The sequence below is a fragment of the Salvelinus alpinus genome, chromosome 7 (assembly GCF_045679555.1).
Source record: "Salvelinus alpinus chromosome 7, SLU_Salpinus.1, whole genome shotgun sequence".
NCBI lineage: Eukaryota > Metazoa > Chordata > Actinopteri > Salmoniformes > Salmonidae > Salvelinus > Salvelinus alpinus.
Genome location: NC_092092.1, coordinates 5,988,559 through 6,015,013, shown reverse-complemented (window position 1 = coordinate 6,015,013; position 26,455 = coordinate 5,988,559). Strand labels below are relative to the sequence as shown.

At 42.4% G+C, this 26,455-nt stretch overlaps 1 protein-coding gene across 11 annotated transcripts in view; it reads left to right on the top strand.

The window, feature by feature from the left end:
• The first annotated feature begins 1,193 nt into the window (after nucleotides 1-1,193).
• Nucleotides 1,194-26,455, top strand: part of LOC139580358 (histone acetyltransferase KAT6B-like) — a 92,743-nt gene continuing 67,481 nt past the window's right edge. For 2 of the 11 annotated variants that reach the window (XM_071408966.1, XM_071408958.1), the window contains exons 1-3: nucleotides 2,753-2,915; nucleotides 4,207-5,159; nucleotides 19,244-19,400. In XM_071408966.1, the coding sequence (XP_071265067.1) occupies nucleotides 4,458-5,159; nucleotides 19,244-19,400 (859 nt within the window). In that variant the 5' untranslated portion in view covers nucleotides 2,753-2,915; nucleotides 4,207-4,457. Of the gene's footprint in view, nucleotides 1,538-2,752; nucleotides 2,916-4,206; nucleotides 5,160-19,243; nucleotides 19,401-26,455 lie in introns of those variants that run through there. The other 9 variants (XM_071408965.1, XM_071408963.1, XM_071408960.1 and 6 more) reach the window with 8 other exon arrangements.

Below are 26,455 nucleotides of genomic sequence, written 5' to 3'. Positions count from 1 at the left end.
AAGCGCGTAGCGCGTAAAAACTTCAGTTGCGACACTCACTACCAAGTTTCAAACTGCCTCTGGAAGCAACGTCAGCACAATAACTGTTCGTCGGGAACTTCAATAAATGGGTTTTCCATGGCCGAGCAGCCGCACACAAGCCTAAGATCACCATAGGCAATGGCAAGCATCGCCTGGAGGGGTGTAAATGGGTTTCCATGGCCGAGCAGCCGCACACAAGCCTAAGATCACCATAGGCAATGGCAAGCATCGCCTGGAGGGGTGTAAATGGGTTTCCATGGCCGAGCAGCCGCACACAAGCCTAAGATCACCATAGGCAATGGCAAGCATCGCCTGGAGGGGTGTAAAGCTCGCCGTTGTGGGACTATGGAGCAGTGGAAACGTGTTCTCTGGAATTATGAATCAAGCTTCACCATCTGGCAATCAGATGTGCGAATCTGGGTTGTGACGGATGCCAGGAGAACTCTACCTGCCCAAATGCATAGTGCCAACTGTAAAGTTTGGTGGATGAGGTATAATGGTGTGGGGCTGTTTTTTCATGGTTCGGGCAGGTAGAGAATGGTGTGGGCATATACTGGTCATTAAAAATATTAATGCAAGTAGACTGCTGATTGGCCAGCTCATCCTCCTCAGGAGGATGACATCATCCTCTTTGTGGATATAGCAAGTGTTTGTTAAATGGTCTGTTTGAGGTGGGGTTTTTATTATTTTTTCTTCCAATGTATGCTTTGGCCACAAATAAGAGTATAGGATTAGTCAACAACATTATTTGGGTATGAGTTAACAGAATAGGAACTTCTAAAAGTGAGATTTTCACTAGACAGTTATTTTAAAACTGCAACATTTTCTTTCAGCCTCATGGTAAAATGTGTAGAACAGCATTATAAAACTGCACAAAATGTGCTTAAAAACAGCAATATTTTGTCTCCTCCCCATGGCAAAATGTGAAGAATAGCATGATATGAACTATAAAACAGCACAATTTTCTCTCTGCCTCATGGCAAAATGTGTAGAATTGTGGGGAATTAGCTTTAAAACTACAGCATTTTCTCTCAGACTCATGACAAAATGTGTAGAATACCATTATAAAACTCAGAATAGCATTATAAAACTGCAAAAAAAATTCTCAGCACCATGGCATCTCATTCCTGCACATTTTAATGTGTTAAAGTTAAAGTGACATTACATTTGCCTATGATCATTGTTGAAGCGCTTACTGGTACACAGGGGCGCCGGTCCGCTCGGTTTACACTGACTGAAGTGGGGATGTCTACAGTGAAGAAGAAGACGAAGAAGCAGAAGAAGAAGCAGAAGGGGGAGAGAGGTACCACTTTGTCACAGGCTGCTATGTAGATTAACCTTTCAATTAGTTGTTATCCGGTCCTCTCTGTCTCAACGCGAGCCTTTAGTGTATCCTTTTAGAGATAAAACATACAAGGAAAACCCCCTATGGATGTGCCACTGTGAGTGTTTCTATCCGATCGCCGTTTCCGTCATCCTGATAATGAAGAGGACTGTATCTGAGAAAAAACTTGAGGTAACTACCAGCAAATATTTACGGTAGCTAGCCGATGCTTTTTCCCTCACTGGTTACATGTTCATCCTTGCATGAAACTTGAGTAATTTGTTTTGCCTCCTCGCCCAGCGGCGGTACATTGTGTAAACGATTTATATGTCAAGGAGGCTGTATATCACCGAATAATAATGTGTAAACGAGAATGGACCCGCGAATCGAGTGAGAAATGGATGGATCGCGAAACTGTAGCGATAGGTTACATTTATTCTTGAGGATCGGTGAAGACGGTGTTACTCTTACCAGGGTCAACTTCTTAGTTTGTATGTGGAATTTCCCCCATGTGCTCATTTGTTTTCTAGTTGGAAATGCAGGGGCAAAATAATCTCCATAAGAAGTGTTGTCATGATTTACGTAGAATGTTAATACTCGCTATAACGTTAGCCTAATGCAGGCAGGCGCTCCTGCTATGTGGAGAAATTCTACCGCTTGATGGATATGAAATCCTGAATGATTATTTATAGGGTTGCCCTACTTATTCTTTAGCCCACGTTTGGTACATGAGTTTAGGTTAGTGAAAACAGTTATTTATCGGTGTTTGTGTGAATTATTTCTTTAGTGGGTTTACACAAGAGTGGAAAATAAAAAAGAAGTACAGGTTCTAATGGTGGGAAAATAAGTGTCGGATAGCATACACAACACTAGCACAATACTAGCCTATCACCTTAAAACATTTTAAAAACTTGCTGCTTTAAATCAGCAGTCAAGTCTTCACCATGTTTGCAAATAAATGATGGATATAACAAACAACCAATTAAAGTCTAAAATGATCCAAATCATTTTCAAGTGTAACCAATTGTTTCAAGGAGTCGTAGTAAAGGTGGGCTGGTGTTTGACACTGGATATAGCCTAAATCATTAATTTAGCCAACAATCTGTGATAACTATTATGTTAATGACTGATCATATAAATTATATATATATATGCCTTTTAAATTGTCCTTATAGTGCACTAATTTATTCAAACGATAAGTGTTCTGGGTAAATAAAACATCAATCCATGATAGGAGAAGACACCTTAAAAGGCGGGTCAAGTAAGTTTAGTGACAGATCAAGCAGCAAACGCAGTCCCTTCTAAACTGAGCTCATACATTATATTATAATGATTGACATGTACTTTATCAAACCAGAAATCGGATCTTGTCTTTACAGCCAATATTGAAGTTGCTAGGGAGGGTACATTAGTGTAGGTAAGGTTTAATGAGACTCCATTGGATTGTAATCATCGTCATGTCGGATTTATGTAAACTACAACATTGTAACAAAATGGCGACTGTTTAGGTCACGTCAGTAATGCAGGGGCAGCACTGTAATTTCTTACAAATCAACTGATACAAGTCAAGGTTTGTTACATATTATCTTCTCGCTCGTTCGCGTTTCATGTTAATTTCAACATAAAATTGTCATCATACATTTCCGGTAACCATCCCTCGGCAGCTGTCAAAAAGCTCAACAATATGAATTGACGGTGTGCGGTTGACATTCAAGCTCTCGCCGACTGCTAAAATGAACAAATCCTTGTTTGTCGCTCGTTACGTATCCAAGCTGTCAAACACGCGTGCAAAAAGTCAAACTCCATTGCCCTTCTTGCGCTACTTGGTACTAATATGAAAATAATATGATTGATGAAAACACTAACTTCGCCACAGAGTAGCCTAACGTTACCCTAGTCAGCTGGCGATGTTGCAATGAAACATTCCTCTAACAGATAAAGGTATCACGAACAATTGTAACATCTATTTAACTGGTTACATTTCGTCTCCCTTGTCGTGATGGTTATAGTCAGTGTGTCATGACTAATAAATCTTAACCTGATGTAGTACTGTGGTAAAATAAAGATTATGTCAATCAATGGATTATGTTATCAGACTCAGACTACGGATTAAGGGCAATTCCATGGCAACAAGTGAAACTGAGACTGATTTTTCACTTTAAAATGTATGTCAAACGAAAACCAATGATTGCAAAGTTAAACAAACTATACAACTGCACAATGACTACTTTGAACAAGTTTCACTCAAGAACAGTGCAGATGTAACATTTGTTACCAGAATGACTGTTTGTGCTGTTCATTAAGTAAATGGTTTTTATTTAATTTTCTGTGTGAAATTGATAAAAGTAGACATTTTGCATAGTCCGTTTTTTGCTATATATTTTTTTTGTTACATTTTAAAGTGAAAAATTTGAGTCGCTGTGGAATTGCCCTTACATAACATTAGCCTCTCCCTAACCTCCCTAAAATGTCTTAATCTTCAATCTGTCAACTGCTTTTATAACCCATCTGTTTGTCTAGAATGTTTTTGACCTTTATGTTTTGTAAATGCTTCTCAGTATTAAACTAATGTTATGGTGACGTCTCAGAATGTAAGATACTACTAATCCAATGTGTCAAGTGTAGACTAGGGCGTATCCCTCACAAATTGCTACCAGTAATCAAAGCAATCTGGTCTTTGACTAATGTGACTATTGACAAAATGTGTGTTAGGCTTGCCCTAGTACATTGATACAATACAGTAAAGGTGCTGGGTAAAAATGATGGTTCTGTTATTGATTTTTTTTTTTTTTTTTTAGATGACAGTATTACTTATTCTTGACTTGTGATCTTGTTTATGATTGTGTTTTTTTTCTTTTAAGGAATTGTGTGACCTCATTTTAAGGAATTGTGTTCTAGGTCGTTTGGTAACTGTCCCAACCTTCAAGGAATTTACGTTCTGGCTACTGTCGTCGTTGTCTTTTGTGAGGTGACGTGAGTTACTACCTTGGATGAGGATTTACAGCAGGATTGTATGTATTGATGCCGACCTGGAACCGTACCTTTTTGTTGTTGTTGACCTTTTCAAGATGTGTTGGATGTACCAAACGTTTCACAACAAGGGGGAATCTCTATGGGTCATTTCTTCCTGAATCTCATCGATTTAACCATGGTGAAACTTCCCAATCCTCTGTATACAGAGTGGATTCTAGAAGCAATACAGAAGATCAAAAGGCAAAAACAGAGGCCTTCTGACGAACGGATTTGTCACGCGGTGGCTACTTTACACAGATTGGACAAGCGGACCGTTCTGGAACAGTTGGATTTAAGTGTTCATGATGGTTCCATTCTCAAAGTCACCAATAAGGGGAACGTGTCGTACAAAGATCCCAATCACCCTGGGAGAGTATTATTATTATCATCATCATCATCATCATCATCATCATCGCTCAAACCTGTAAGTGCAAACCTCTCTATTCCGTCGTCTAAAGGATCTATATGGAAGCCGAGTGACCTACGCCACGTTGATTGGAATAAAGTCCTGAGGAGGGCCATCGAGGGTCTGAATGATAGCCGTGGTTCCTCTCTGAAGAGCATCCAGAGGTACCTAAGGAACCAGGATGATCCATCACACGTCCAGGACAACCCAGGGTTCCAGCAGAGGTTACGGCTGGCCGCTAAATGGGGGGTCAAAAACGGCCGGCTGGCAAAGGATGGTCCGCGCTACAGGTTGAACCAGGGGGTTAATGGAGCTGAGGGTAGGAGCCAGAGGTGTCCAGGTGCTTCCCCATTGGCTCTTCTGTGTGTCACTCTTCTTCCACATGAGAGAGACCAGGTACAGTATACTGATACTTGCCTCCTGTCTTCCTCTGTTTTTAGTGGTCTATGCTGATAATACTCTATCCCCTTCTTTCACTGTAGATACACTATGCTAGTCCATAGCCTGAATCCTTTTCAGGCTATCGCGTATGTTAATGTTCTATCTCCTTCTTTCACTACAGTTAATTTTTTATATTATAAAGGCCGTGTTTATTTTAGTCATGGATCAATCGGCACACCCGCTGGCAAAATAATAGTTTCTGTCCTTTCCCTCTGTAGCTCAGTTGGTTGAGCATTGTGCTTGCAATTCTAGGATAGTGGGTTCAATTCCTGGGACCTTCCATACGTAAAAAAATAAATAAATGTAAGCATGACTAAGTCATTTTGGAATAAAGCATCTGCTAAATGGAATTGTATTATATTATCCCGTTAGCCAGCTAAATAGACACTTGATTATTGTGTTTGACCAATATTTATAATTTCAAAAAAATTCAGTCAGATTTGGTTTCAGTTAAGGACTTGTGAGGCTCTCACTAATAGTCTTCAAGTACTGGGTGATGAAGCTGCTCTTGAGGAATGCAATTGGATGATAGCTGACTGTTGTGATGAATAGGGGAGCTCTCTGTGGGCTTGAATCAAGCTGTTGTGATATAATAATGCTGCTTGGAAACACAGCAGTAGATCTCGCTGCTAGTTTAGTGTGTACTTGAGAACTAAGCATTGTTGACATTTTCTCTGCTCAGGAAAATGCTTTGTAACTAACTGGCCATGCTTGTATTTGACAGAATAGATGGACTATGTTATTATAGACGGAGAGTAAATAACGGACAGTAGCTTTGAAGTTCTTTGAGATAACACAGGAGGAGGGGGGGGGGGGGTTGCCTTGGGGATATACCGTATAGCCTATGATATAGGGCCATAAAGACTTCCTCTTAGCCTTTGTTTTTTCTTGACTATGACACAAGACGTATGCTTTTCACTCTGCAGAGATTGTGGCTCCATCGCTGACACTCAGCAGTAACTCATGCTGCAGGTGAACAATACCGTATTGACAATAGTTTTGTACTTAGTCCTGTTCCGGTCGAATTGGACCCGGAAGTATTCTCTCTGAGAAATGTAGTTTATTTAATCTGATTGTCATCAGGTTCCATGACTTTGTCCACACAGGGCATCTGAACACACAAAATACATTTTGATGATTTTCATTTCATTTTGGGTGTTTTTATTACACTTTTGTACACCTGTGGTGTTCCTGGTCAAAAATGACCGGTCATTAGAAATGAATGGGTGAGAATACAATTAGTGTATAAAATTGAGTTCAGGCACATGCCCATTTATCAGATGGACACACTTCCTCTCCCAGACCCCCACATGCATGTGTGTTTGAACACACACACACATCTCACTCCCCTTCTTGGCATCCATGGCAACCCCTATGGGAACCTTTCCCCAATAGAATCTTTCCCCCAAGGGAACTACACCTGTTGGCATTCTCACAAACAATTGCAACATTGTTTCAATAATAAACTCAGCAAAAAAAGAAACATCCCTTTTTCAGGACCCTGTCTTTCAAAGATAATTAGTAAAAATCCAAATAACTTCACAGATCTTCATTGTAAAGGGTTTAAACACTATTTCCCATGCTTGTTCAATGAACCACAAACAATGAATGAACATATACCTGTGGAACGGTCGTTAAGACACTAACAGCTTACAGACGGTAGGCAATTAAGGTCACAGTTATGAAAACTTAGGACACTAAAGAGGCCTTTCTACTGACTCTGGAAAACACCAAAAGAAAGATGCCCAGGGTCCCTGCTCATCTGCGTGAACGTGCCTTAGGCATGCTGCAAGGAGGCATGAGGATTGCAGATGTGGCCAGGGCAATAAATTGCATAAATGTCCATACTGTGAGGCGCCTAAGACAGCGCTACAGGGAGACAGGACGGACAGCTGATCATCCTCGCAGTGGCAGACCAGGTGTAACAACACCTGCACAGGATCGGTACTTCCGAACATCACACCTGCGGGACAGGTACAGGATGGCAACAACAACTGCCCGAGTTACACCAGGAATGCACAATCCCTCCATCAGTGCTCAGACTGTCCGCAATAGGCTGAGAGAGGCTGGACTGAGGACGTGTAGGCCTATTGTAAGGTAGGTCCTTACCAGACATCACCGGCAACTACGTCGCCTATGGGCACAAACCCACCATCGCTGGACCAGACAGGACTGGCAAAAAGTGCTCTGACGAGTCGCGGTTTTGTCTCACCAGGGGTGATGGTCAGATTCGCGTATATCGTCGAAGGAATGAGTGTTACATGGAGGCCTGTACTCTGGAGCGGGATTGATTTGGAGGTGTAGGGTCTGTCATGGTCTGGGGTGGTGTGTCACAGCATTATCGGACTCAGGTTGTTGTCATTGCAAGCAATCTCAACGCTGTGCGTGACAGGGAAGACATCCTCCTCCCTCATGTGGTACCCTTCCTGCAGGCTCATCCTGACATGATCCTCCAGCATGACAATGCCACCAGCCATACTGCTCGTTCTGTGCATGATTTCCTGCAAGACAGGAATGTCAGTGTTCTGCCATGGCCAGCAAAGACCCATTGAGCACGTCTGGGCCCTGTTGGATCAAAGGGTGAGGGCTAGGGCCAATCCCACCAGAAATGTCCGGGAACTTGCAGGTGCCTTGGTGGAAGAGTGGGGTAACATCTCACAGCAAGAACTTTTAAATCTGGTGCAGTCCATGAGGAGGAGATGCACTGCAGTACTTAATGCAGCTGATGGCCACACCAGATACTGACTGTTACTTTTGATTTTGACCCCCCCCCCCCCCCCCCCACCCATTTGTTCAGGGACACATTATTCCATTTCTGTTAGTCACATGTCTGTGGAACTAGTTCAGTTCATGTATGTTGTTGAATCTTGAGAGGACGTTTCTTTTTTTGCTGAGTTTGTTGAACTTTTCTCGCAGCTCTGGTATATAAATGCTTTTTTGAGGCCTTTCTCACAATTCATTCTGTGGCAGCACAAACGATATACTGTACGTGAGGCTCTTGATCATATCTTCGATCATGACACTGGTAAGGAGGAGAGAGAGTCCTTGTTAAACTTTGGCACAAAGTAGTCTGTGATAAATAGCAAAATATGTTTCATATATGAGTATTTGTTATAGTCAAAATAATTACGCTTTTGTTTTACTCCAAAACGAGTTGTGTGAGCTCAGGTCAATGAGGCCTACAGGCTATGAATAGCAAATAGAAGTTCAAAATGTGTAATGTTCACAAGAACTTAAGTTGATTAAAAGATCTAACACAACATTAGGTGATAATATGCATTATTATGGATTTATAATCCGATATAATGGGGTGGACATTTTAGGACCACAGAATGAATTAACATGAAACAAACACAACAGGAGGGTTAAAAATGGAAGAGAACTTCACAGTGAAGGCCAAAGCATTGGAAGTGTACAATTTTCTGTTGCTTTAAACAACTGACTAGGTGTTGCTAAGTAGGGTCTTAACACACACTCACCATGGAAACCCACTCGATTTCCTGATTTGAGACAAGCTGAAGGAAAGGGAACCCCCACCAACTTAGGTTAGGGAGTAACAACAAACCAAACAGGGGAGACACAGGATAATACTTCGTTTAACAACTTAGAGGAAGAACTACACAGCTGTGTATCTTTTCCAACATCTCTTATGACATCTCAAGCACTGGCCCAGCAGCATTGGCTCAGCAGCATTGGCTCAGCAGCACTGGCTCAGCAGCACTGGCTCAGCAGCACTGGCTCAGCAGCACTGGCCCAGCAGCACTGGCTCAGCAGCACTGGCTCAGCAGCACTGGCTCAGCAGCACTGGCCCAGCAGCACTGGCTCAGCAGCACTGGCTCAGCAGCACTGGCTCAGCAGCACTGGCCCAGCAGCACTGGCCCAGCAGCACTGGCTCAGCAGCACTGGCCCAGCAGCCGTAGCCCTTCACACTCGTACCCGTATAAGTGTTTGAAAATGGCAGATTTGGACATTGACAAGCGCCTAAATATAAACGCAGTGGCTGTACAGTAACATACATGACGTCAGAGCTCAGTGGCTGTACAGTAACATGCTATACATGACGTCAGAGCTCAGTGGCTGTACAGTAACATGCTATACATGACGTCAGAGCTCAGTGGCTGTACAGTAACATGCTATACATGACGTCAGAGCTCAGTGGCTGTACAGTAACATGCTATACATGACGTCAGAGCTCAGTGGCTGTACAGTAACATGCTATACATGACGTCAGAGCTCAGTGGCTGTACAGTAACATACATGACGTCAGAGCTCAGGGTCTCCGCTTCACAGCTCTGTATGGGTTTTGACTGACAGACGTTCTGAACTTGAGCACCTCGCGGGACAAGTTGACCCATCCCTCCCTCTAATTGGACAACTCTTGCACCTTTTTGGTTGTCTGAGTGAGGGATATACTGTAAATTAAGAGGATTTGATTAGATCTTATCAATGTATTTTGAAAGATGAGACGTTGAAGATTCTAAGAAATATCGCTTTGATGTCATACATGTTAGCAAAAACACCTGTGAGTCCAAACGTGCACTTCACATTTCCTCATCATAAAACTCATGTAATGTACAGAGTCAACGTTTATGATCTCTGTGTTTTGATGTACAGTTACATGATGACATGGCGTTATACCCTGGGTTGTCCTGAACATAATGAGCCTATGTTTGTCCTATTGTGAAGAACATTTGCCACGGGCCGTGCATCTGAATGCACAAATGACTCCATTCTATGTGGACCAAAAGTACGATCTGCTTCTCTGAATCCTCTACTGAAAGCCTAACACTGTAAGATCGTATTTTTATCATTTAGCAAGTCATGTTGTAATAGAACAAGCTTTCAAATGATGCCCACCTGACCCACATTGCGGTTTATAATGGACCGTTTTTGGGTTGCGTAAACAACAGCGGGCATGCAGGGTTGTGTTCCAAACCTAACATCTACAAGTGTCCTCGCTCTAGTTCCTCAACAGCACAGCTAGGAGAGCTCAACAAACAGCAGGCATGCAGGGTTGTGTTCCAAACCTAACATCTACAAGTGTCCTCGCTCTAGTTCCTCAACAGCACAGCTAGGAGAGCTCAACAAACAACAGCGGGCATGCAGGGTTGTGTTCCAAACCTAACAGCTACAAGTGTCCTCGCTCTAGTTCCTCAACAGCACAGCTAGGAGAGCTCAACAAACAACAGCGGGCATGCAGGGTTGTGTTCCAAACCTAACAGCTACAAGTGTCCTCGCTCTAGTTCCTCAACAGCACAGCTAGGAGAGCTCAACAAACAACAGCGGGCATGCAGGGTTGTGTTCCAAACCTAACAGCTACAAGTGTCCTCGCTCTAGTTCCTCAACAGCACAGCTAGGAGGGCTCAACAAAAGAACCTTATAGTTGACTCTTTTATGAATCATAAGTGCATTGAAATTACTTAGGAACTGTGGACACTTTGGAGAGGTGTGTGTGTGTGTGTGTTGGGCCACTTGGAAACACCAGTTAGTCCTCTACTCAAACCCTCGTCATTACATTTGAGTCATTTAGCAGACACTATTATCCAGAGTGACTTACACTTAGTGCATTCATCTTAAAACTATGTTGGACAACCACATCACAGGCATAGTAAGTACATTTTTCCTCTTTAGTAGCGATCACCAAATTCAGGGAGGCTCGGGGGCAATTCCCCCGGGGTTAAACAACCTGTGACGTCGCAGGTGCAACACAGGCTGACGAGGTGACTCCAATCAGCACCCCATGCTAATGAGAGAACCGTAACACCTCCCCCATTTTTTCCCCCCCCAGACAATAAATATAGACGCATCTATTTGTTGGACCAGTTTGCTCACGACCAAAATAAACTTTTAAAAAAACACTCCCTCTAACATGGGTAACCGGGATCCCGGGACTGTCCCGGGAACACTTCACATTTCCCGAAAATATAAAATGATGACCTGGGGCAATTACATTTTCCCCATATGTCTAATGCAATTCCACAAAATACACAACATGCGCAGCAGCAGATAAAAATAAATAAATTAATAAACGGTCTGTCTTTTCGAAGGGGTTTGGGTTAAAAGTGGAAGTCAGATTTTGTTTAGACCTTGTGTGCGATTTCCCAATAAAGTAATCTTATCCTAACACTGAGAGACTGTCATTTCTCTCATGGCGGTAATGACAAACTGCTGGATACGAAGTACCAGGTTTCTGACGATGTCTTGTCTTTGGGCACTGTAGAAAAAGTTTGAATCCTTGCAGTAGGGGGTGACTTCTGGATTGCTTTTTGCATAGGGATAACAAAACATATCTGCAAGGACTTTAGCTTTCTCAAGAGTGAGTAAATGTAGGTAGCAACTCTTTCATGAAGGCAATTCTTGAAACTGCTCGAGAAGTATGAGTGTCTTTTCAATCCTCGAGGGCCTTGACCTCGTGAACCACGCCACCGATCAAAAAAGACATGCTTGTTCTCTTGCAAATTCAACAGGACTTTGCGACTCTGTTTTTCGTTATTTACGGAACTGTTGTATGTATGCCTCTGGGACCAACTCGTAAGCCCGAAGGATAGCAGCTTTAATCAGTGTCATGACGTACACTTTCTGAGCTTTTACCACAAGGAGCAGTCACCAGATATCTCACGGCCATTTTAGAGATGTGGCAATCCGCTCAAACAGAGTAAAATATACGTCCACCTTCTTTTTCGTTGAAAGCCGGTACAAGCCAGCTGTTCCGATCAAGATCTAACTCTTTTGACGGTGCAGGATGACTTGACTTCAATCAAAATGCTTCCATCTCTTATTTCTTTTAATGGAATGGAATACTAACGTTCTCTGGCTGCACGTTCATCTTGTTCTAGTGTTGCTGTGGTGGCCTCCCAGTTCTATCTGGTTTTAAAAACAAATGACACCTGCTCCAACTCCAATCTCTGTTGCGCCCATTTAGCCATTTAGTTCCATCTCAGATGCACGTCTACAGGTTGTACTCTACTACCCGTAGGACCCTTTTCATAATGCTTTGCAAAGATTAGCTGTTCTTTCCTTTTTCTACATTTTATCCAGTTTTTCCCAGGTAGGGTTCCCCACAAATGCTCGCATATCAGTGTGAGTGGTTTTAATGCAAGTTTCCACAGATTTTTTTTTTTACCAATCTTAGAACGCTTCTGAGTGGTTGTTAGTGACAAACTCCACCACAAAAGTGCCTTTTGAACACTCATATGGGCACAGTAGAGCTTCAGAGTAGGTGATTTAGAGTGACTACCGTACTCCTGGGAAACAAGATCCCGGATGCGACCTCCATTTTGTTACGTTCCCCAAACAAGAACGCAAAACAAAATCGTCACTCAGAACTTTATAAATGAACCGCTGACAACCAAAATGAAACGGGTGGGGTTTTAAAATTGGTTCTGGAAGGCAGGGTCTTAACAAACACCCACCGTGGACACCGACTAGATGTGCTTGATATCAGACAAGCTAAAGGAAAAGAAAACCCCTTCCCAACTTAGGTTAGAGAGTAAAAATAAACGTGTAGCAAACCCAACAGGGGAGAGACAAGATAAAAGGCTTTAACAACTTAGAGGGAGAGCTGAACAGCCGTATAGCTCTTCCAACATCTCTCATGCCATCTCGAGCACTGGCCCAGCAGCCCTTAAATACCATCTGTGTTCAGCACAATGTGCACCCCATTACCAACATGCCTACAGCAAACCATTCGAGATGGCAATTTCCACTATTGGAGACATTATCTACCCTTCAGTTTCATTATGAATATCAGGAAATAACACCCTTGACTGTGCAGTGACAGGTTTCGGTGTCTGGTCAGACCCAAGTGAAACTCAAATGTTAAGACACTGTCGTCCTCTAATAAAAAGCATATTATTGATAATAATAAAAAAAATAAAAAATAGAATCTCTCCTAAATTGAAATGTCTCGTCCCGTCTCCTTTTGTACACTTACAATAACACTGCTCTCGTGCTATTTTGGTGGTGACATCACTAAGCTCTTCTAGTTCACTGTGTATTTCAAAAGGATGTCCTAGTCCTTGCAACTCATAACTAGTGGGTATAGGAAATGAGAAAGTCTTAGAAAAGAGCATTTCTTGGGTGAAAGTTTATTAGATTCTAAAGTGTTTTGGCAGGAACAAAGGCAAGGAATGAGATGTTTGTTTTTTCACTCCCCTCACTGTTATGTAACCTGTTCTTCAGTGCAGCTCTGCCTGGCTTCTAGAACAGCAGCAGTGTTCTAATAGAACCTCCCCCCCCCTTTGCGGAACACAACTGTGTCTCTTTCAAGCACTCTAATTTCCTGTAATGTACTTCATTTGGAATCCCCTAGTCAATCAGCGGAATCTTCTTCAGCTGTCTAATTTTTTTTATTTTTTTCTGTTCTGTTTCAGATGAGCTCCACTTTGAGTTTTTTATTTATTTCTCTTGGTTTAATCACCAGTCACAAGCTTTTCCCTGCTGTAAAACATCTCCAATGACAAGCCCAGTCTGGACCAGGCTAGACTTTTTATTTGTTAGCCATATTCGCTTTTATAAATTTTTTGAAGTGCCATGTAACTTGTGAGATTTGACTTTATCAACTACAGATGCATTGCACTTGTTATATCATCTTAGGCTCATGTGCTCAGGTTAGCTGTGATGTGACACTCTAAAAAGGCTCATATGCTCAGGTTAGCTGTGATGTGACACTCTAAAAAGGCTCATATGCTCAGGTTAGCTGTGATGTGACACTCTAAAAAGGCTCATGTGCTCAGGTTAGCTGTGATGTGACACTCTAAAAAGGCTCATATGCTCAGGTTAGCTGTGATGTAACACTCTAAAAAGGCTCATGTGCTCAGGTTAGCTGTGATGTAACACCTAAAAAGGCTCATGTGCTCAGGTTAGCTGTGATGTGACACTCTAAAAAGGCTCATGTGCTCAGGTTAGCTGTGATGTGACACTCTAAAAAGGCTCATATGATCAGGTTAGCTGTGATGTGACACTCTAAAAAGGCTCATATGCTCAGGTTAGCTGTGATGTGACACTAAAAAGGCTCATATGCTCAGGTTACCTAAAAAGTGAGTCCTATTTCTAGCTAGTCCCTGAGACAGGTCAACTAAGGTCTATCCTTATCGTAACAATGCCTTTGTTTTTCATGTGGTCCCACTGGCCAATTGTTTAGTTATCACAATGAAAAACTGGGCCCTTGTAGCTATTTCACTATAACATCCCTGCAGATTACTATTTGTTCCAAACACCTAGGCCTTTCACATCTAGTTAAATCTTTAATTTGCAGCTTTGGGGGATACAGGGGATGTAAAGTAGCCTATGCTTGTGAATGATTTATTGTGATCAAGTGCAGAAGAAGCAGCCTATTTAGATACTTACTAGAGTTTCAACAGTTCTGGTGATTTTGGAAGAGGTTTGAACAGTTCTGGTGATTTTGGAAGAGGTTTGAACAGTTCTGGTGATTTTGGAAGAGGTTTGAACAGTTCTGGTGATTTTGGAAGAGGTTTGAACAGTTCTGGTGATTTTGGAAGAGGTTTGAACAGTTCTGGTGATTTTGGAAGAGGTTTGAACAGTTCTGGTGATTTTGGAAGAGGTTTGAACAGTTCTGGTGATTTTGGAAGAGGTTTGAACAGTTCTGGTGATTTTGGAAGAGGTTTGAACAGTTCTGGTGATTTTGGAAGAGGTTTGAACAGTTCTGGTGATTTTGGAAGAGGTTTGAACAGTTCTGGTGATTTTGGAAGAGGTTTGAACAGTTCTGGTGATTTTGGAAGAGGTTTGAACAGTTCTGGTGATTTTGGAAGAGGTTTGAACAGTTCTGGTGATTTTGGAAGAGGTTTGAACAGTTCTGGTGATTTTGGAAGAGGTTTGAACAGTTCTGGTGATTTTGGAAGAGGTTTGAACAGTTCTGGTGATTTTGGAAGAGGTTTGAACAGTTCTGGTGATTTTGGAAGAGGTTTGAACAGTTCTGGTGATTTTGGAAGAGGTTTGAACAGTTCTGGTGGTTTGAATATAAATGCTCCAAACACCTATGGCCTTGAACATGAAGTTGAATCTTAATTTGCATCTTTGGTGGAAACAGTAGTTTTGTGATGTGATATACAGTTGAAGTCGGAAGTTTACGTATACCTTAGCCAAATGCATTTAAACTCAGTTTTTCACAATTCCTGACATTTAATCCTAGTAAAAATTCCCTGTCTTTAGGTCAGTTAGGATCAACACTTTATTTTAAGAATGTGAAATGTCAGAATAATAGTAGAGAGAATTATTTCTTTCAGCTTTTATTTCTTTCATCACATTCCCAGTGGGTCAGAAGTTTGCATACAGTCAATTAGTATTTGGTAGCATTGCCTTTAATTTGTTTAACTTGGGTCAAACGTTTCGGGTAGCCTTCCACAAGCTTCCCACAATAAGTTGGGTGAATTTGGGCCCATTCCTCCTGACAGAGCTGGTGTAACTGAGTCAGGTTTGTAGGCCTCCTTGCTCGCACATGTTTTCTCAGTTCTGCCCACAAATTTTCTGTAGGTTTGAGGTCAGGACTTTGTGATGGCCACTCCAATACCTTGACTTTGTTGTCCTTAAGCCATTTTGCCACAACTTTGGAAGTATGCTTGGAGTCGTTGTCCATTTGGAAGACCCACAGCGCAGTGGCTTCTTCCTTGCTGAGCGGCCTTTCAGGTTATGTCGATATAGGACTCGTTTTACTGTGGATATAGATACTTTTGTACCTGTTTCTTCCAGCATCTTCACAAGGTCCTTTGCTGTTCTGGGATTGATTTGCACTTTTCGCACCAAAGTACGTTCATCTCCAGGAGACAGAGCGCGTCTCCTTCCTTAGCGGTATGACGGCTGCATGGTCCCATGGTGTTTATACTTGCGTACTATTGTTTGTACAGATGAACGTGGTACCTTCAGGCGTTTGGAAATTGCTCCCAAGGATGAACCAGACTTGTGGAGGTCTACAATTTTTTTTCTGAGGTCTTGGCTGATTTCTTTTGATTTTCCCATGATGTCAAGCAAAGAGGCACTGCGTTTGAAGGTAGGCCTTGAAATAGATCCACAGGTACACCTCCAATTGACTCAAATGATGTCAATAAGCCTATCAGAGGCTTCTAAAGCCATTAAATCATTTTCTGGAATTTTCCAAGCTGTTTAAAGGCACAGTCAACTTAGTGTATGTAAACTTCTGACCCACTGGAATTGTGATACAGTGAAATAATCTGTCTGTAAACAATTGTTGGAAAAACTACTTGTGTTATGCACAAAGTAGATGTCATAACCGACTTGCCAAAACTATAGTTTGTTAACAAGAAATGTGTGGAGGGGTTCTAAAACGAGTTTTAATGCCTCAACCTAAGTGTATGTAAACTTCCGACATCAACTGTATTGTGATCAAATGCAAATGTCCATCCTATTTAGGCTAGATAGGCCTACGTACTAGAGACCGACAGCCCTCCTGATTTGAAGTACTTTAAAGGACAGAGCTTGAAAAACCAACTGTTTGATAGAGCAACTTCCTGTTTCTACTTTCTGTGACCCATTTTTCACAATGACATGATGCCCGTCTAGCCAAGGTCGTGAGTTCAGTTCCCGTGGTGGTCGATACTCATACTAAATATGCACTCCCTGTACCATACTGTAAGTCACTTTGGATGAGTGGCATATCCGCCAAGTGGAAAATTTAAGCAATAAGGCCTGAGGAGATGCGGTATATGGCTAATATTCCACCACTAAGGGCTGTTCTTAAGCACGCCGCGTCACGCCTGGACACAGCCCTTAGCCGTGGTATATTGGCCATATATCACAAACCCCCGAGGTGACTTAATGCTGTAATAAACTGTTTACCAACGTAATTAAAGCAGTAAAAATAAATAAAAATAGTCATACACGTGGTATACCGTCTGATATTCCACGGCTGTCAGACAATCGGCGTTCAGAGCTCGAACCACTCAGTTTATAATATCCTATATTCTGTTCAACTATAATAGTTTGTTGAAGAGCTGATGAAAGTGTGGTGTAGCTACAAGAATGAAACACCTGGTTAAATAAAGGTGAAATATAAAAAAATAAAAATCAGCACTAGCATTCATTCAAGAGTTATTGTCTTAACGTAGACTGAGGCAAGCTGATATTTAGCAGTATGCAGATGTGCATACCGTTTCAGTAGCATACCGGGGATACGGTATTACCGGAAGTGCACACAAAGGGGCTCTATCTAAAAAATATGTTATTCAAAGTTTTTTGGGGACGCACAAAACAATTCCGGCAACAGGGATCTTGATCCAGGAGGTGCCATTTGTCAAACTCCAAGCGGACTGTCATGTGCCTTTTACAGAGGAGTGGCTTCCGTCTGGCCACTCTACCATAAAGGCCTGATTGGTGGAGTGCTGCAGGGATGGTTGTCCTTCTGGAAGGCTCATCCCATCTCCATAGAGGAACTCTAGAGCTCTGTCAGAGTGACCATCGGGTTCTTGATCACCTCCCTGACCAAGGCCCTTCTCCCCCGATTGCTCTGTTTGCCTGGGCGGCCAGCTCTAGGAAGAGTCTTGGTGGTTCCAAACTTCTTCCATTTAAGAATGATGGAGGCCACTGTGATCTTGGGGAGCTTCAATGCTGCAGAAATGTTTTTGTACCCTTCCCCAGATCTGTGCCTCAGCACAATTCTGTCTCTGAGCTCTATGGACAATTCCTTCGACCTCATGGCTTGGTTTTTGCTCTGACATGCACTGTCAACTGTGGGACCTTTTTATATAGACAGGTGTGTGCCTTTCAAATCATGTCCAATCAATTTAATTTACCACAGGTGGACTCCAATCAAGGATGATCAATGGAAACAGGATGCACCTGAGCTCAATTTAAAGTCAATTTTTTTTAATACATTTGCAAACATTTCTAAAACTGTTTTCGCTTTGTCATTATGGGGTATTATGTGTAGATTGAGATGGTATTTAATATATTTTAGAATAAGGCTGTAATGTAACAAAAATGTAAAAAGTCAACGAGTCTGAATACTTTCTGAATGCACTGTATTGAGGGATAGAGTGACTAGGCAACAGGATAGATGATAAACAGTAGCAGCAGTGTATGTGATCAGTCAAAAGGCTCAATGCATATAGTCCGGGTAGCTATTGGTTAACTATTTAACTAACTATTTAGCAGTCTTATGGCTTCGGGGTAGAAACTGTTCCATGTCTTGTTGGTTCCTGACTGCTTGCTGTGCGGAGAGTCTATGACTTGGGTGGCTGGAGTCTTTGACCATTTTTAGGGCCTTCCCCTGACACCCCCCTGTTATAGAGGTCCTAGACTCTTTGTAGTGAGAGAGAGATACAAAGCCACAATATAATATAATGTCTCTTTGGGAAACTTTTTTTGTGTGTTTTTACTGTTTTTCACTTTTGTTTATCTATTTATAAACATGTTTCCCATGCCAATAAAGCCCATTGATTTGAGATCCTGTCTAACTGTAGTGTAAAGCTTTCTTAATTGGATTAAGCCCCTTTTTTAAAAACTCACTTTTTCAGATGATCACATCCCCCTTTCAGATGATTGAATGGATGAAGGCCAGTCTTTTACATATATTACGGTAGAGTACCTCTGTACAAAGGGTACACGGAAAAGATGGGTTTTAGTCACATCCGCAGCACCTTACAGTACTGAGGGCTTAGGATGACTTTATTGGCATCCATTATAACATCGTTTGTCTTTCATACAGCATGCCAGAGAATACAGATATTATTTACCGCATATCATGCTTCTCCTCGTCCATTCTGACACTTTCTACTGACCCCATCCCAAAATGCAGTTTGTGTTTCTCTTTCCAGCTATGCTTTGACCCCATCCCAAAATGCATTACATTTTATATTTTAGTAATTTAGCAGACGCTCTTATCCAGAGAGACTTACAGTAGTGAGTTCATATTTTTTGTTGTTGTACTGGTCCCACGTAGGAGTTGAACCCACAACCCTGGCATTTCAAGCGCCGTGCTCTACCACATTGGACCACGCAGTTTCTGTTTCTCTCCCCAGCTACGCGCTGATCCCATCCCAATATGCAGTTTCTGTTTCTCTCCCCAGCTACGCGCTGACCCCATCCCAATATGCAGTTTCTGTTTCTCTCCCCAGCTACGCGCTGACCCCATCCCAATATGCAGTTTCTGTTTGGGAACGAAAGAGTCCAATCGGGACAAGAGGTCAGAGGAGCTTCTGTCCTGTGCAGACTGTGGAAGCAGCGGTAAGTTCATACCCTTTTTACACTACTGAGCTGAAGTGGACCGAGCTGTACTGGGCTGGCCTAGTTACAGATCCACCATATCTCAGTTACCTAGAGAGCATCGGTCCACTTTTTACAAGATGTACATTGTGTTCTGACATCTCACTAGCTGGCAGTCAGACTACACAGAATAACTGATGTAAATCACCTTGCATCCCACATAACTATGCTACTCGTAATGTAATCAAGCTTAGTGATTATTCTGCGCCTTACCGTACTCAAACTGATTTCCTCCAACAAACTGGCCATATCCTAGTCGGTCTGTGTACTAATAGTACTACATACTATTTATAATTTACTATTTAGTAAAAATGTAACTAAATCAACACAACATCGCCGAGCTTATCTCTCATCTTTTTTAACCTGTTTCTCCTCTCTGAGGAAGTTTCCGGTGCTGGGAAGGCAGCCACGGTGCGTCCTTTATTTAAAGGGCTGTATCACAACCGGCCGTGATTGGGAGTCCCATGGCCCAGCGTCGTCCGGGTTTAGCCGGTGTAGGCTGTCATTGTAAATCAGAATTTGTTCTTAACTGACTTGCCTAGTTAAATAAATAAAAATAAGGGGAGATCAAGCTGATCCTAACTGTTATAGGCCAATTTCTATCTTGCCCTGTTTATCAAAACTTGTGAATAATCAACTGACTGGTTTTCTTGATGTCTATAGTATTCTTTCTGGTATGCAATCTGGGTTCTGCTCAGGTTAATGATGTCACTGCAACCTTAAAGGTCCTAAATTATGTCATCATTGCCCTTGATTCTAAGCAGTGTATTTTTATTGACTTGGCCAAAGCTTTTGATATGGTAGACCATTCCATTCTTGTGGGTCTGCTAAGGAGTATTGCTGTCTCTGAGGGGTCATTGGCCTGGTTTGCTAACTACCGCTCTCAAGAGTGCAGTGTATTAAGTCAGAACATCTGCTGTCTTAGCCACTGCTGTCACCAAGGGTGTACCCCAAGGCTCGATCCTAGGCCCCATGCTCTTCTCAACATAGCTCAGGCAGTAGGAAGCTCTCTCATCCATTTATGTGCACATAATAGTCTTATACTCAGTTTGTCCCTCCCTGTATTTTGTGTTAAACGCTCTACAACAAAGCGTTCTTAGTGTCCAACAAGCTTGCTCTGCCCTTAACCTTGTTCTGAACACCTCCAAAACAAAGGTCATGTGGTTTGGTAAGAAGAATGCCTCTCTCCCCACAGGTGTGATTACTACCTCTGAGGGTTTAGAGCTTGAGGTAGTCAACTCATACAAGTAATTGGGAGTATGGCTAGACGGTACACTGTCCTTCTCTCAACACATATCCAAGCTATAGCCTAAGGTTAAATCTAGACTTGGTTTCCTCTATCGTAATCGCTCCTCTCACCCCAGCTGCCAAACGAACCATGATTCAGATTACCATCCTACCCATGCTAGATTAATAGATCGGCAGGCAAGGGTGCTCTCGAGCGACTAGATGTTCTTTACCTTTCGGCCATCAGATTTGCCACCAATGCTCCATATAGGACACATCACTGCACTCTATACTCCTCTGTAAACTGGCCATCTCGGTATACCTGATGCAAGACACACTTGTTGATGCTTATTTATAAAACCTTCTTTGGCCTCACTCCCCCATATCTGAGATATCTACTGCAGCCCTCATCCTTCACATACAACACCCGTTCTGCAAGTCACATTCTGTTAAAGGTCCCCAAAGCACACACATCCCTGGGTCGCTCCTCTTTTCAGTTCGCTGCAGCTAGCGACTGGAACGAGCTGCAAAAAACACTCAAACTGGACAGTTTTATCTCAATCGCTTCATTAAAAGACTCAATCATGGACACTCTTACTGACTGTTATGGCTGCTTTGTGTGATGTATTGTTGTCTCTACCTTTTTGCCCTTTGTGCTGTTGTCTGTGCCTAACAATGTTTGTACCATGTTTGTGCTGCTGCCATGTTGTGCTGTGCTCCTGCCGTGCTGTGCTGTGCTCCTGCCGTGCTGTGCTGCTGCCATGCTGCCGCCATGTTGTGTTGTGTTGCTGCCATGTTGTGTTGTGCTGCTGCCGTGTTGTGCTGCTGCCATGTTGTGCTGATGCCATGTTGTGTTGTGCTGCTGCCATGTTGTTGTGCTGCTGCCATGCTGCTGTGCTGCTGCCATGTTGTGTTGTGCTGCTGCCATGTTGTGTTTCTGCCATGTTGTGTTGCTGCCATGTTGTCATGTGCTGCTGTTGTGTTGTGTTGTGCTGCTGCCGTGTTGTGTTGCTGCCATGTTGTGTTGTGCTGCTGCCGTGTTGTGCTGCTGCCATGTTGTGTTGTGCTGCTGCTGTGCTGCTGCTGTGCTGCTGCCATGTTGTGTTGCTGCCATGTTGTCATGTGCTGCTGTTGTGTTGTGTTGTGCTGCTGCCATGTTGTGCTGCTGCCATGTTGTGCTGTGTTGCTGCCATGTTGTGTTTCTGCTGCCATGTGTTGTGCTGCTGCCATGTTGTGTTGCTGCCATGTTGTCATGTGCTGCCGCCATGTTGTGTTGTCTTAGGTATCTCTTTATGTAGTGTTCCGGTGTCTCTTGTCGTGATGTGTGTTTTGTCCTCTTTTTATTTTGTATTTTTAATCCCAGGCCCCCGCAGGAGGCCTTTTGCCTTCTGGTAGGCCGTCATTGTAAATAAGAATTTGTTCTTAACTGACTTGCCTAGTTAAATAAATAAACATACTAGGCTCACCCATACTGAGAATAGATCATCTAATGAGCAGTTGTGTTGTTTCCTGTCATTCATTACTCCTTATCACATTACCCCGTCTCATTATCAGCTTTTGTGTTGTTTCCTGTCATTCATTACTCCTTATCACATTACCCCTTCTCATTATCAGCTGTTGTGTTGTTTCCTGTCATTCATTACACCTTATCACATTACCCCGTCTCATTATCAGCTGTTGTGTTGTTTCCTGTCATTCATTACTCCTTATCACATTACCCCGTCTCATTATCAGCTGTTGTGTTGTTTCCTGTCATTCATTACTCCTTATCACATTACCCCGTCTCATTATCAGCTGTTGTGTTGTTTCCTGTCATTCATTACTCCTTATCACATTACCCCGTCTCATTATCAGCTGTTGTGTTGTTTCCTGTCATTCATTACTCCTTATCACATTACCCCTTCTCATTATCAGCTGTTGTGTTGTTTCCTGTCATTCATTACTCCTTATCACATTACCCCGTCTCATTATCAGCTGTTGTCAAGAACACGTGGTTCTAAAAATATGATTCTCTTCTGCAGGGAATTCTACTAGATGAAAGGTTAAAATGAGCATGACATCCTGGCATTTTTCACTTACTATAAAACCTATTTGGGCATACCCAGTCAGCCTATTACTTAGAACGCAAGTACCCACGAACCGTACTCAGTCACTGTCTGAATCCCAAACTGCACCCTATTCCCTACATAGTGTCCTATGGGTCCTGGTCAAAAGTAGTGCACTATATAGGGAATAGGGTGCCTCATTTGGGATGAAGCCACAGAATGACAGGGGGAATCCCTCTGGAGATCCAAACCTCCACAAAACAACGTAGCCTGACTGAGCCAGGTTGTATGTAGCTCGTGGTAGCAGAGGTGGTTTCAAGGTCAATCTGCAATTTTTGAGTCTGTGGTTTAAACAGTGAGAGGGGGGGGGGTATACCCTGAGATGGTAGCAACTCTAGTGCTGTTGGGACCGATGCCATATTCCACCTGCAGCATGATGTTCTCCTGCTTTAGGCTAAACACTTCTTTAAGAACTTATTAGAGGAACATTGTTAAAATTGGATAGTTGAGGGATCAAAATCGCTACCGACCCATGATGGACTGAGGAAGGCAGATTCTGTTTAAGTGCCCTTTTTCAATTTTTTTAAATCACTCAAGTCGTTGAGTGAATGGAGCTCGTAGCTCTCTGAATCGGAATGCACCAGCACTCTGAGAACACGCCAGGCAGCGATGAGAGCGGGCAAGGGGATCAAAGGTCATCCATTTTCCACAGCAGTAGATTAGTGGCATTTTCATTTACTGTTCTTTTGTTCCAAACAAAATTTGCTGCTGCTAGCCCTACATAAAATGCAATCTGCTAAGGAGTGGATTGTTTAAGGAACTGTTCTCCCAGTGACATTTTATATAGCTCAAATTTGACTAAGTAACGTTGAAGTGGTTTTTCATTAACCGCTTTGTAGTGTACACAGATTGTGTTCTGGGTGTAAAACAGCTGTTTTACAGCCATGAGAGGGAGACGGGTGAGAGAGGAGTCACGCTTTTTAAATGACTTTCATGGATGGGCCCCCATTAGAATGAGTGCTGCTACTGTTTCTGCCTCATTAAGATCAAATTATCTTTAATTAACTGCTCAGATGTTTGATCATACAGTTTTTTTTTTAGACGCAGCTTGTGGGAAAAAAAGAGGTCTGCGGACCCATACACACCCAAGTACCCGCTGCTCAACATCGTTGATGATGCAAAATGTTAATATTTAAAGTGGAATTGACAGTGTTTTAGCAACATGAAATCTTATTATAATCGGATTCATTTACACCCTCAGGAAGAATGGTGCCTTTTTTTTCACATTTTCTGACAGGTGAGTACATATGGTCATTTGAAAGTTTTTATACTTTCATAGAGTGGGAAAGCGGCTGTGCGTTTGGACAATTTAATAGACATTGCCGTAAACAAATACACATTGCCGTAAATAAAACCTAGTAAAGACATGTCAGTCTTGTCCTGACCCAGACTACACAGACCAGTGCGCCATAGCCAATCAGAGCTACACTAGGCCTATATGCAAATAAGACATTTGCCATACGGGCATTCCATCATTAACTTTGATCTGGACTGTGTATTTACAGGCAGTAGCAACAGTGCTACGTTAGATCATTAGAAAGGATTCTCCAAACGCCACAAAATACACCTGAATGGATTTCTGCAAATATGTAAGTGTAACCGATGTGAAATGGCTAGCTAGTTAGCGGGGTGCGCGCTAATAGCGTTTCAATCGGTGACGTCACTCGCTCTGAGACCTTGAAGTAGTTGTTCCCCTTGCTCAGCAAGGGTTTTTGTGGAGAGATGGGTAACAATGCTTTGAGGGTGGCTGTTGTCAATGTGGGCAGAGGGTCCCTGGTTCGAGCCCAGGTAGAGGGACGGAAGCTATACTGTTACATAAGTATTACAGAAGTCCTTGTACATTTGGGAACTTTACAGTCCTATTTATCTAACAACTGTGAACAGGTAGGCTACCTCTTTCTCAGTTGCCTATAAGATCAACAACCAAATTTACAATGTCAAAATTGCACTGATAAACAATGGAATACTAGCCCACGTTTTGACAACTGAATGGGAACTTGCCTGCTTGCCCGCCCATTCGATCGATGACAAATACATTTTTATTGAAAACTAAGAGCTATGCTAACTGTTGGTAAGAGTTATTCAAGTTCAGCATAGCTAGCTATCACAGTGACTCACATTTCTTTCTAGCTAACCAAATGACACTTGCATCTCTAGCTGTAGCCAAAGGGAAAATATATGGGGGGGGGTTGTCCACTCACCCATTCTTCCAGCAGCTAGTTAGCTAGGCTCCGGGCTTTGTTTCCTAAATAAATAGTTACATGAATAGATAAACGAGCCTATTAGCCACGGTATGACTGACTTGTGATTAGGGATGCACGATATATCGGTGAACATATCGGAATCGGACGATATTGGCAAAAAAATCTCAACATCGGTATCGGCCTGATATTTAATGCCGATTGTGAAAAACCGATGTCAAAGCTGACGTGCATACCTATATAACGTAGGTACAGGACGTAATGATACCCTGATGAAGACAGCTTGTCTGTTAAAAGCGTTGGTTATTAAATTATTGCATCTGAGCTCCTAGAGTGTGCGGCTCTCCTTTAATTTTACAGGACATAATGCCGCCACGTAAAATTTTGCGCTACACATGCAACACAGCATTCCTAACCTAGCACACAATGTCTGCTGTGTGGCTCGAGCAGTCAACAAGTCGAACAGTCATTTCAAAGAGTAAGAAACATTTCAGCAAGACAACTCAAAGGTGAAATCCATTATGGAATTCATTGCCCTTGACAATCAACCGTTCTGTCGTGGGTGATGTTGACTTTCGCCGACTCGTCGGGCACCGGTACACATTACCAAGTGCACTATTTTTCAGATGTTGCCCTAACGGACACAGTAATAACATCACTGCTATTACCTTCACGACACCAATACTATGGAATGCCGTTTGGGTCTTTTGCGTGTCAAAAAAGATACAGTAGCACTGTCAAAGCAGTACAGAAAAGTCTGCAAACAATTAGCTAGATTGCCACTTGTTGTTCGCCTATTTAAATTGAACTTCAGTTCATTAAAATAAATAGCTAGCCAGCTACTTAGCTTTGGGCAACAGGGTTAACGTTATAAGCAGCCAGCTAGCTTCATCTGGCTAGTGAGGCTCAACCAGACCGGGTGATGTGTTGTGAAGCTAGCCACAATAATGATTAGGCACAATAGTGGAATTTGCGGTTTGCCTTCAAAATAAAAGTGTCATTGACAGTGACGCAAATGAATACATAGTATAATTATGCCATACTTTTATTTTGAAGGCTAACCGGAAGGTCCACTTGTGGCTAATCCTTATTGTGGCTAGCTTCATATAGATGGATCCGACCACCATTAATCAAATAAGAACTGTCTTATAAGTTAGGGGTATTTGAGATGATGACAGCTAGCTATATAGTTAGCTAGCGATCTATAGCTATTGAAACAGATGATGTCGTTTTGCTATGTTTTTGGGGAAGAACTGCACTGTTTGCATCAGCTAGCTAGCTTTTTTTTATGACCAGCACTGTAGGTGCTCGAGACAACTTTACCAGCATCATAGCGTACGTATCGATGAATCGTTGGGACATATGAAATACAAGTGATCATTTTTTAAAGTAGTTATTACACTAATGAACGTGTTAAATAATTATTTGGCGTGCAGTCATATTCAGGTCCTGATTGGTCAACAAGCTTATTTTGACATGCAAA